The sequence below is a fragment of the Aquarana catesbeiana genome, linkage group LG12 (assembly GCF_042186555.1).
Source record: "Aquarana catesbeiana isolate 2022-GZ linkage group LG12, ASM4218655v1, whole genome shotgun sequence".
In the NCBI taxonomy this organism is placed as follows: Eukaryota; Metazoa; Chordata; class Amphibia; order Anura; family Ranidae; genus Aquarana; species Aquarana catesbeiana.
The window spans coordinates 43,752,164-43,764,660 of record NC_133335.1 but is presented as its reverse complement, the minus strand read 5'-3'; the positions used below and the strand labels follow the sequence as shown (position 1 = coordinate 43,764,660).

The 12,497-nt window shown below is 46.5% G+C and overlaps 1 protein-coding gene across 1 annotated transcript in view; it reads right to left on the bottom strand.

Moving 5' to 3' along the window:
* ITGB3 (integrin subunit beta 3) overlaps positions 1–12,497 on the bottom strand; it is a 135,877-nt gene that overhangs the window by 83,861 nt on the left and 39,519 nt on the right. Inside the window, exons 4-6 of the mRNA XM_073607661.1 lie at positions 12,049–12,301; positions 1,328–1,490; positions 1,081–1,242 (exon numbers count right to left, since the gene is read on the bottom strand). Of these exons, the coding sequence (XP_073463762.1) occupies positions 1,081–1,242; positions 1,328–1,490; positions 12,049–12,301 (578 nt within the window). The remainder of the gene's footprint in view (positions 1–1,080; positions 1,243–1,327; positions 1,491–12,048; positions 12,302–12,497) is intronic.

Sequence of the window (12,497 nt, the reverse complement as noted above, 5' to 3'; positions counted from 1 at the left end):
CTAAATACATATTTTTAAGTTTTTATTACACTATGGAGAGGCATCTTTCTGTTTACTTTTCATGAATACCTATTTTGGAGCCTTGGTATATTTGTTTAACTGGTGGAATCCCAAGCGATGAGAGAGCGTCCTGGTGAAATGGGGCAGCACAGTGGTGTAGTGGTTAGCACTCTTGCCTAGCAGTAAAAAGGGTCGCTGGTTCTAATCCCAACCACGACACTACCTGCCTGAAGTTTGCATGCTCTCCCTGTGCCTGTGTGGGTTTCCTCCAGGTACTCCGGTTTCCTCCCACACTCCAAAGACATGCTGGTAGGTTAATTGGCTTCTGTTCAAAATTGGCCCTAGTATGTATGAATGTGAGTTGGGGACCTTGGATTGTGGGCTCCTTGAGGGTAGGAACAGATGTGGGTGTACGATGTATGTGCGGAGTGCTGCGTGAACTGGCGGCGCTATATGGGTACCTTAAATAAAAATAGGGATGATTGTAGATGCACCCTTACTCAGGATGGACTGGTGTCTTTATTCAACCTTACTAACTATGTAACTATGTAAATGAATTGGCAGTGCAAGGTGACTACATAAGCATTACATGACTTCTCTTGAATAAGGGGGGTCATGGAAAGTCGATAAGTAAGCACCCTTATCTTGCTGGGTGAGGATGACTGTTGGTGATACTTTTTAATTTAAGAAGAAGCACTTTATCATGGTCTCATCAGACCTTTATATAAAACTTTTATTGTGGACTTTACTTGTTATTTTTATTATACAGTATATGTATGTGATATACAGATTTACAGATTTATGAGATTCAGATAACACAGATGTGTGCAGCAGCTGAATTTTTTATTTTCTAGATGGGATTGCACGAGTGCACTGTTATTTTTGTCATCAGATCAGCATGGCAATCACACAGTTAGCTTTTTCAGAAGGAGGCTGGAAATGGCAGACAAATATATGATTCCCAGTATACTTTTCCCAAAAAGCCTGCTAGAAAAAAGGAATGCTGTTCACTTCATTGCTGTCTGGATTCTTTTTATTTTAAAAGAGGTGGAATAGAGATTGAGACTGAGCATTACTTACCAGAATAGTAGACAGTGTGTAAGAATTGCTATCTCCAAGATGGCACTGTCCATCATTGGGGCGAACAATCCCTGCAAGACGACCATCCAAGGCAATGTGTGTTCTGGCATCTGTAGTGAAAACCAGCAGGTGGGATGACTCGTTCCTCCAGCCAATCCTCTCCTGGTGAAATCAATAGGGGAAAGCAGGCTCACTAACGATAGACATTTACAGTTTTATTATCCTAATCTCATGTCTCTCCACTCACATCGCATACTGCAGCCTGCATGATGGCATCAAATCCACCTTCTGGGGCATCACGGTTTCGGGAAACATCCTGCTTTGCAACTTCCTGATTGAATCTCTCAACCTGGTCTGTGAGGGCCAAAATGTGCTGATAACCAAAAGTGGGCTTGCAGGTGGTTTGAATCCTGTGGAGAAAGATGACACAGATGAATAGAATAAAATATGAAAAATGTAGTAAAAAAACATTTATTGGTAGTTTATGTTCATTAGTGTAAACTTCACTCTATTTTTAACATACGAATGCCGCGTACACACGATCGGATTTTCCGACAACAAATGTTCGATGGTAGCTTGCTGTCTTGGGAAATTCCGACCGTGTGTAGGCTCCATCGGATTTTCCGACAACAAAAATTTGAGAGCTGGTTCTCAAATTTTCCGACAATAAAATCCGTTGTCGGAAATTCCGAGTGTGTACACAATTCCGACACACAAAATTCCTTGCATGCTCAGAATCAAGCAGAAGAGCCGCACTGGCTATTGAACTTCATTTTTCTCGGCTCGTCGTACGTGTTGTACGTCACCGCGTTCTTGACAATCGGAATTTCCAACAACATTTGTGCACCCGTGTGTATGCAAGACAAGCTTGAGCCAACATCCGTCGGAAAAAAATCCCAGGATTTTGTTGTCGGAATGTCCGATCGTGTGTACGCAGCTTTACGGTCCCAAATGGAACACCGTCACCAGTTATTTTTTGTGGAGTGTTTTTCGGCCGTTCTACCTCAGTATTTCCTGAAAGCTGAACAGCAGCTGCATTGAAATCTGCCTGCTAAGAAAAATCCTTGGAGTCTCAATGGAGGCATCTCTTACATGCTAGGTGGACACGTTACAGGTAAGGAAAACAGACATAGAGCTGGTTTCCTACACTTGGTAATAAGTGTACTCTCAACTGAACCCATCTTCTCAATAGAACCTCTAATTTGAAAAAAATGCAACCAGTTTATTTGATAATAATTCATTAATTTTGGGAGATATACATTATCTCTCAAAAGTGAGTACACCCCTCACATTTTTGTAAATATTTTATTCTATCTTTTCATGTGACAACACTGAAGAAATGACACTTTGCTACAATATAAAGTAGTGAGTGTACAGCTTGTATAACAGTGTAAATTTGCTGCCCCCTCAAAATAACTCAACACACAGCCATTAATGTCTAAACCGCTGGCAACAAAAGTGAGTACACCCCTAAGTGAAAATGTCAGAATTGGGCCCAATTAGCTATTTTCCCTCCCCGCTGTCATGTGACTTGTTAGTGTTACAAGGTCTCAGGTGTGAATAGGGAGCATGTGTGTTAAATTTTCACTCTTTCATACTGGTCACTGGAAGTTCAACATGGCACCTCATGGCAAAGAACTCTCTAAGGATCTGAAAAAAAAAATGTTGCTCTACATAAATATGGCCTAGGCTATAGGTAGATTGCCAAGACCCTAAAACTGAGCTGCAGCACAGTGGCTAAGACCATACAGCGGTTTAACAGGACAGGTTCCACTCAGAACAGGCCTTGCCATGGTCGACCAAAGAAGTTAAGTGCACATGCTCATCGTCATATCAAGAGGTTGTCTATGGGAAATAGACATATGAGTGCTGCCAGCATTGCTGCAGAAGTTGAAGGGATGGGGGGTCAGCCTGTCAGTGCTCAGACCATACACCACACACTGCATCAAATGGGTCTGTATGGCTGTCGTCCCAGAAGGAAGCCTCTTCTATTGATGATGCACAAGAAAGCCTGCAAACAGTTTGCAGAAGACAAGCAGACTAAGGACATTGATTACTGGAACCATGTCCTGTGATCTGATGAGACCAAGATAAACTTATCGGGTTCAGATGGTGTCAAGCGTGTGTGGTGGCAACCAGGTGAGGAGTACAAAGACAAGTGTGTCTTGCCTACAGTCAAGCATGGTGGTGGGAGTGTCATGGTCTGAGGCTGCATGACACAAACACTAACAGGGTTTACTTCATATTAGTGTACACTGGGGTAGTCAAGGTCCAGACTGGTCATAAACAAGGCACATAACATCTAAAACCTATAAAAACACCAAGTAAGTCAGGTGTTATATTATGGCACTGGATGCTAAAACAGGTTTTCAAGCAAGAAGGGTGTAGACAGGAAGTGGTTGTATCAGCAAAAAAGTTAGAAGCTGACAGAATCTTGAAAGAATCTTGAAAGAACAGTATGGATAAGCCTGAAGGAACACAGGCATGACACACAGTACAGAAAGATTGTCTATCATTATATTTTTATACTGTGGGAGGAAACCAGATCATCCATAGGAAACTAACATGAGCACAGGAAGAATACCCATACAGATAATGCCCTCAAAGTCATCAAACCTCTCCAAGACAGCAATGATGACCACAGTATAAAAATATTTTTTTTTCTATATTTTTAGCTGCTACTGAATGCACTGAATAGCAACTTCAATCAGCAATTTAAGGCATTCTATAAGTCATAAATACTGTCTAGGAAAAATAACCACCATGGTAAGGCCAACAAGTCCAAAAACCTTTTAGATGAGGCGGGATTAAACCTTCTTGCCAATCATTTTGTGATGTGTAGCCTGAAGAGCTAATCCTTCCTGCATAGGACAATTCTAAATAAGTCATAGACATTAAATATGAACAAAGCATATCCCTCTATAGTAGGGTTGCCACCTTTTCTTCAAGCCAAACCCGAACACTTTAGCGGCGGTATTTTTTTTTGGGGGGGGGGGGGTATATGCTATAAGTTTGTAAAAGACCTGGGACACTTTTGGTGGCCTGAAAGAGAGTAGTAATGTGGCGCATAGCTTGCTGCAGCAAACAGTGCCTTTGGCTGAATTGTGAGTGTTCTGCAATGAATGCAGGGGTCAGATATATCTTGGGGGAGGGGTGGGGAGAGTTAGATATGTTCTGGGGGGCAGTGGCGGCTGGTGCTCAAAATTTTTGGGGGGGCGCAAACAAACTGAAAAATTCTGGGAAAAAAACATCAATTGCAGCCTCACTGTGCCCCATAAAATGCAGTCATTGTGCCCATCAAATGCAGCCACTGTGCCCATCATATGCAGCCTGTGTGCCCATAAAATGCAGCCTCTGTGACCATAAAATGTAGCCTCTGTGACCATAAAATGCAGCCACTGTGCCCGTCATATGCAGCCTCTGTGCCCATCATATGCAGCCTCTGTGCCCATCATATTCAGCCTGTGCCCATCATACAGCCTCTGTGCCCATCATACAGCCTCTGTGCCCATCATATGCAGCCTGTGCCCATCATATAGCCACTGTGCCCATCATATACAGCCTCTGTGCCCATCATACAGTCTCCGCGGCCATTATATGCAGCCTCTGTGCCTATCATACAGCCACCGTGCCCATCATATGCAGCCTCTGTGTCAATCATACAGCCACTGTGCCCATCATATGCAACCTCTGTGCCCATCATACAGCCACTGTACCCATCATATGCAGCCTCTGTGCCAATCATACAACCACTGTGCCCATCATATGCAGCCTCTGTGCCACTCATACAGCCTAAGTGCCCATCATATGCAGCCTCCATGCCCATCAAACAGCCACTGTGTCCATCATATGCTGCCTCTGTGCCAATCATACAGTCACTGTGCCCATCATTTGCCGCCTCTGTGCCAATCATACAGCCTTTGTGCCCATCATATGCAGCCTCTGTTCCCATCATACAGCCACTGTGTCCATCATATGCTGCCTCTGCGACAATCATACAGCCACTGTGCCCATCATATGCAGCCTCTGTGCCAATCATACAGCCACTGTGGCCATCATATGCAGCCTCTGTGCCCATCATACAGCCACTGTGCCCATCATATGCAGCCTCTGTGCCAATCATACAGCCTCTGTGCCCATCATATGTAGCCTGTGCCCATATGTGCTGGGGGCACTTGGGGGGGTCTGATATGTGCTGGGGGGGGGGCGCTTTGTGAGAGAAGAGGGCCAGTGCAAGTGGGGGGGGGGGGGGGGTAGGATATGTGCTGGAAGGGTCCTTTGGGAAGGAAGAGAGATTGCAAGGAGAGGTTGCCAGATTTCAAACCCAATCCACACTTCTAGCATATCTTCCCCCTGCCAAAGCCCCCCAGCACATATCCTCCTAACCCCTCAATCACACCACATATTTTCTACCTTGTCCTCCTTTCCAGCCCCGCTCTCCCCCTCCCTCCTCTATCTACAGAGCATAATAAAAACTTTCTACAGACCTGATATCAGTGTGTCCCTGCTCCCCTCTCCTGTGTGTACAGAATGGAGAAGGAGGAGGAGGGGAGGAGCTTTGATACACTGACACTGTGCTCTGCTCTGCTGAACCAAGCTGCTGTCAGGGAGAGGGGAGACATGTCACTCTCGGTGCAGTTTGTGTGAATGATGTGTCCAGGTCTGTGGCAGAAGTAAACCCCAACACATCATACAAAAACCGGACTGTCCGGGAGAAAACCGTACAGGTGGCACCCCTACTCTATATAGTGTTAACTTGTCTCAATTAAAAGTACTAAGTGACATTACTATCTGCTGCTTTTTTTCTCTGCTATCAGCATAAATCACTTCTGACAAGTCTTCCAGAGACCAAGAGAAAAATGGTGACAAGAAAGAGATCTCCAGCAGATTGACAGCCTCAGCTCTGTTCCTGTGTGCTGTGTGAAGGGAGGGGTGTCCCTTCGCTCCAATCAGCTCTCAGAGGGCGTTCAGACTGTCTTTTCTTCTTTTGATTTGTTTCTTATTTTCCTCTCTTTCTTGTTTCCTTTCCAATCTTCGTCTCTTTCTCTTTTCACACGTTTTGGAAGTATGTTGGAAGTATAGTGTGTGTTAGAATCACATTACAATCATGTCCAGTGGTGAGGTCATGTTGGAGGTATAGTGTGTGTAAGACCTGTATTATGATCATATCCAGTAGGGTTGTCCCGATACCGATACTAGTATCGGTATCGGCACCGATACCGAGCATTTGCCCGAGTACTTGTACTCGGGCAAATGCTCCCGATGCTTCACCCGATACCTGGAGGACAGCTGTGATCGGCGGTGGGGGAGTTACAAGATTCTCCCCCCCCCGCCGGCTTTCAGCTGCTTTAGTGACACAGCGGTGATCGCTCACCGCTGACTGTCACTCCATCCTCCTCCATGTCCCCTCCTTTCCTCTGTCCCTCTCCGCTATCCCCCTCCGTTCCTCTCTCCTTTTCTGTGCCTCTCCGCTGTGACTGTCCCCTCCGATCCCCTCTCCTCCGATCCCCTCTCCTCCTCTGTGCCTCTCCGCTGTGACTGTCCCCTCCGATCCCCTCTCCTTCTCTGTGCCTCTCCGCTGTGACTTTTACCTCCGATCCCCTCTCCTCCTCTGTGCCTCTCCGCTGTGACTGTCACCTCCGATCCCCTCTCCTCCTCTGTGCCTCTCCGCTGTGACTGTCCCCTCCGATCCCCTCTCCTCCTCTGTGCCTCTCCGCTGTGACTGTCCCCTCTGATCCCCTCTCCTCCTCTGTGCCTCTCCGCTGTGACTGTCCCCTCCGATCCCCTCTCCTCCTCTGTGCCTCTCCGCTGTGACTGTCACCTCCGATCCCCTCTCCTCCTCTGTGCCTCTCCGCTGTGACTGTCACCTCCGATCCCCTCTCCTTCTCTGTGCCTCTCCGCTGTGACTGTCCCCTCCGATCCCCTCTCCTCCTCTGTGCCTCTCCGCTGTGACTGTCCCCTCCGATCCCCTCTCCTCCTCTGTGCCTCTCCGCTGTGACTGTCCCCTCCGATCCCCTCTCCTCCTCTGTGCCTCTCCGCTGTGACTGTCACCTCCGATCCCCTCTCCTTCTTTGTGCCTCTCCGCTGTGACTGTCCCCTCCGATCCCCTCTCCTCCTCTGTGCCTCTCCGCTGTGACTGTCACCTCCGATCCCCTCTCCTTCTCTGTGCCTCTCCGCTGTGACTGTCCCCTCCGATCCCCTCTCCTCCTCTGTGCCTCTCCGCTGTGACTGTCCCCTCCGATCCCCTCTCCTCCTCTGTGCCTCTCCGCTGTGACTGTCACCTCCGATCCCCTCTCCTCCTCTGTGCCTCTCCGCTGTGACTGTCACCTCCGATCCCCTCTCCTTCTCTGTGCCTCTCCGCTGTGACTGTCCCCTCCGATCCCCTCTCCTCCTCTGTGCCTCTCCGCTATGACTGTCCCCTCCGATCCCCTCTCCTCCTCTGTGCCTCTCCGTTGTGACTGTCACCTCCGATCCCCTCTTCTTCTCTGTGCCTCTCCACTGTGACTGTCCCCTCCGATCCCCTCTCCTCCTCTGTGCCTCTCCGCTGTGACTGTCACCTCCGATCCCCTCTCCTTCTCTGTGCCTCTCCGCTGTGACTGTCACCTCCGATCCCCTCTCCTTTTCTGTCCCCCTCCGTTCCGCTGTCCTCCTCCTCCTTGCTTTGTGAATAGACAGAGTCAGCTGACTCTGTCCATTCACATAACTGAACATTGTAATCTTCTGTGATTACGATGTCTCAGTTTATGAATGGAGAGGAGCCGCTGTCTTCTCTCCATTCATTCTCAGTGCAGCTGAGGCTGCAGAGAAAGGGACTGGGGAATCTCTATCCTCTGTCTCTTTCTCTGTCTCAAGGGGGAGATATCAGAGGTCTGTTAAGACCCCTGATATCTCACCAAAGCCCCCCAACAGGGCTAATAAAAAAAAAAAAAAAAAAAAAAAAAACACATATTGCAATAAAGTATAAAAAAAAATATTATTTTAAAAAATAAAAATTGTAAATAAATAAATAATAATAAAAAAAAAACCAAAACACACACACATACACCGTTCACCCCCTCCCCACCCCCCCACCCCACAAAAAAAGAAAGCACTGTTAAAAAAAAAACACACTGTCACGTGACATTTTAAAAAAAGTATCGGTAATCGGTATCGGCGAGTACTTGAAAAAAAGTATCGGTACTTGTACTCGGTCCTAAAAAAGTGGTATCGGGACAACCCTAATATCCAGTAATCAGAGCATGTTGGAAATATAGTGAATATTAGAATTATATGCTGATCATGTTCAGATCAAAGGGTGGGCCAACTCAATATTGAACCCTACGGACTAAGACTGGGATGCTATTAAAGGTAATGTGTGTGTAAAGGCAGATGTCCCAATACTTTTGACAATATAGTTTATATGTAGTGTAACAAAATTATATGATCATGGTAGGGTCATGCTGCAGGTACAGTGTTTTATATCAGATTAGAGTGCTACATGTCTTTTGTATGTATAGTATAAACAGAACTGTATTTGGTTATGTCTGGTGAATGGGACATGCAGAGAAGTTTAGTGTTTCAATTCTGTATTATAGTTCACTGTAGAAAACAAAAGTGCTTTCTGAAATTTGTAGTGAAATGTTGGTAAGTACACATACCGTTGGCCATTTACTTGGTGTGATCACTGTGTTCTTAGCCTGCATTGCTCAGGAGATTCATGGCCATCTAGCCAGAGCATGTCTTAAATTATTTATAATAGCTCTATACTTGGTAGACACAAAAGGATTTGAGGCTAAAAGATTATCCAAAGGCGATTTGGCAGGAGAATGTGAACAGATCAAATGTGCTAAGGCTAGAGAAGCATTGAAAAAAGTGAATTCCAACAATTTTGGGATACAGTAACTTAGTGAAAAAAATAAGGTCCAGGAGATGGGACAGGGTCACTTAACCCACAAGTTGCTTTCCTTAGGATGATATTTGCATATTAGAATACCCCAGGTATCAGGGTGCTTAGGGAGCCCATGTAGATATTTAAGGTTGCTCACATTTCATTTGTTTTGCCACTTTTTAGAACGAAGAGGTTTATTTGAAAGGATAACTCCAGCCAACGTGTCTATTTGTTGTCTGTGTTGACATTGAACTGATCAGTTGGTGTCTGAACTGTTTCACTTTTTCCTTTTAAAGTGCATGTATAGCCAAACCATCCTTTTTTTTCTTTTAAATAGAGCAGGGAAGGGTTTGTCCTTGAGAGACAACAGGAAGTGAGAAGAAATTTCTGTTAAGAGAGATAAATTCTCTTCTTAGACAGTTGTTACCAAAACAAGTGTCCCCATTTGAATTGTTAGCTTCCTCTGTTCAGGTAACAACATTATCATTTTGGTTGTCCCCTTTATTAATTTTTCTCTGTAAAAGACTCTGCCAGAAACTTTCATGCCACTGTTCTAATAGTACACCAAGCCTGGTTTTCTCAGAGCCCAGTCCTCCAAAGAGAGACTGATGCCACGTACACACGATCGGACTTTCTGGCATACTTAGTCCGAGGGACTTTGTCCGCCAGGTGCGACGGACTTTAAAACGGATGGACTTGCCCACACACGACCGAACTTTCCGGCGGGCTAAGTCCGCCCGTCTTTCCGACGGACTTTCAGAATGAACGGACTTGCCCACACATGGAGAAGTCCGTTCATTTTGAACGTGACTCGGGTACGACAGGGCTAGAAAAGGAAGTCAATCTTGCCGCTTTTATCGGCGAGATTGACACCTTGCGAGCCCCGTCGCGGGTCATACCAGGCCCTTAGGTCTAGTATGGATTATAAATGGAAGACCCTATGCCGAAAAAACGGCGTGGGGTCCCCCTTAAAATCCATACCAGACCCCTGATCTGAGCACGCAGCCCCCTATAATAAGAGGGCCCCCAGATCCCGGCCCCCCACCCTATGTGAACGAGTATGGGGTACATGGTACCCCTACCCATTCACCTAGGGAAAAAGTGTCAATAATAAAACACACTACACAGGTTTTTAAAATAATTTATTAAACAGCTCGGGGGGGGGGGGTCTTCCTCTGGTCCCTCTGGTTCCTCTTCTCCCGGTGTTCCAGTTCTTCGGCCGGCTCCCCTGCTGTCTTCAGGCCGCTCTCTTGCCAGACCGTCGTGTCAACATCTGGAGAAGAGAAGAGGGAAGAAGACAAGAAGCCCAGAAGTCCGGACCTCCGCTGGTAAGAGAGCGGCCTGAAGACAGCGGAGGAGCCGGCCGAAGAACTGGAACACCGGGAGAAGAGGAACCGGAGGGACCCCCGAAGCCGGAGGAAGACCCCCCCTCAGCTGTTTAATAAATTATTTTAAAAACCTGTGTAGTGTGTTTTATTATTGACAGTTTTTTCCTAGGTGAATGGGTAGGGGTACCATGTACCCCATACTCATTCACATAGGGTGGGGGGGCCGGGATCTGGGGGCCCTCTTATTATAGGGGGCTACCGGATTCCGATAAGCCCCCCGCCCGCAGACCCCGACAACCAACGGCCAGGGTTGTCGGGAAGAGACCCTTGTCCTCATCAAAATGGGGACAAGGTGCTTTGGGGTGGGGGGCCCCGCAGGGCTCCCCCTCCCCCAAAGCACCCACCCCCCATGTTGAGGGCATGCGGCCTGGTACGGTTCAGGAGGGGGGGGGGCGCTCGCTCATCCCCACCCCCTTTCCTGACCGGCCGGGCTGCGTGCTTGGATTGGGGGTCTGGTATGGATTTTAGGGGGGATCCCACACCGTTTTTTCGGCGTAGGGGTTTCCCTTTGTAATCCATACCAGACCTAAGGGCCTGGTATGCCCCGTGCTCGCCGCAATAGGAAAATTTGTTTTTCCTATTGCAGCGAGCGCGAAATGCAATACCCTGCCCTTGCGTCATATCTGAGTCCGACGGAAAGATTTAAAACTTGTTTCCACCGGAGCCTACACACGGTCGGATTGTTCGGCGGACTCTGGTCTGCCAGACCAAGTATGCTGGAAAGTCCGACCGTGTGTACGTGGCATTACAGGCAAAACCTCGCTTCTTCGGATGACGAGGCCCGGGTACCATAACATCTTGGGAGTCAAAATATCGGCCCGAGATATGGATCCAGTCAGCATAGCCCTTCAAGCCCCCGCAGGGACCAAACTGGAGCTTTCTTCACAGCACATGTTTTACGTGACCAACCACCTTAGACACTGGTGAAAAAACTGAGGTCCTCTCCGTATGGAAGGGGTTATATAGGGGAGGAATTCTCCTTAATTGGGGTTACCCAGTGTCCAATCACCTATGTAATGAATACTCTGTGTCCCGTGATGTTTGATCAAGAAAAAGGGAATTAATCTACCCAGCGAGGATGTAGACAGCAAAAAAAACTTGGCATGGGTTCTAAAGCCTCAAGCCTATCCAAAATTAAAATAATATATGTTTTGCCTGTAAATACACTTTACATCTTTAAAATTTTTTTCCCAGTGAAAACACACTATATGGCCACAAAGTTGTGGACACCTGACCATCACACCTTCACTCTAGGGGCAACCTTGTGAGAACAGTTTAAGGAAGATCTTTTTCTGTTCTAGAATGGCTGTGACCCTACACACAAATCCAGCTCCAAAAAGGCATGGTATAAGGAGTTTGGTGTGGATTAACCTGGATGACCTCAACCCTTCTAAACACCACAGGGGTACATTGGAATGCTGATTGCAAGCTAGGTCTTCTTGTCCAACATCAGTACCTGACCTTACAAATGGTTTTCTTGCCGAATGAAAATCAATTCACACACACACAGCCTTCACAGAAGAATGGAGCTTGTTGAAGCCACAAATGGGAGTGGGGGGGGGGTTAAATTGGAATGTCCAACAAACTCATATATATAGGTGTGGTAATCACAAGTCCTTAACCTTTTGGCCATATAGTGTACCTTTATTGCCACCTAAGGCAGAATATGTTGCCTTCCAGTCAGCAACGGCTAAAGAAAGTCTTATTACTTACTCTTTGCAGGGGTTTGTGATGACCTCTGGTGGAGACATATACATGTAAGGTGACATAGGCTTATCCACAAAAGCCCCAAAGCCAATGCGGAGATTGCTGGTTACTTTGTGCATCCTGTCAGCCAATTGAGTTCCTAAGGTCTGGATGGTTACCAAATCATCCTTCATAGAGTAAGACAGATCCATAAGGTAGTAGATGTCCAGTGGATAGTCTTCCACCTGCCGAACTTGTATTGTGAAGATCTTGGAATCATCTGGGAGATAAATGAAAATGGACCTTTTAGAAAAGAACTTCAGAACATCATACAACTCGTTCCATGTACTTCATATTTACTGAAAAAAATAAAATTATTTCTAAACAGACCTGTCTGCAATGATGTAGCCCTTCTTTACATCAAATGCAATGCATAGCAACTTATTTTATGTATTTTTTTTTACTATAGTTGAAAA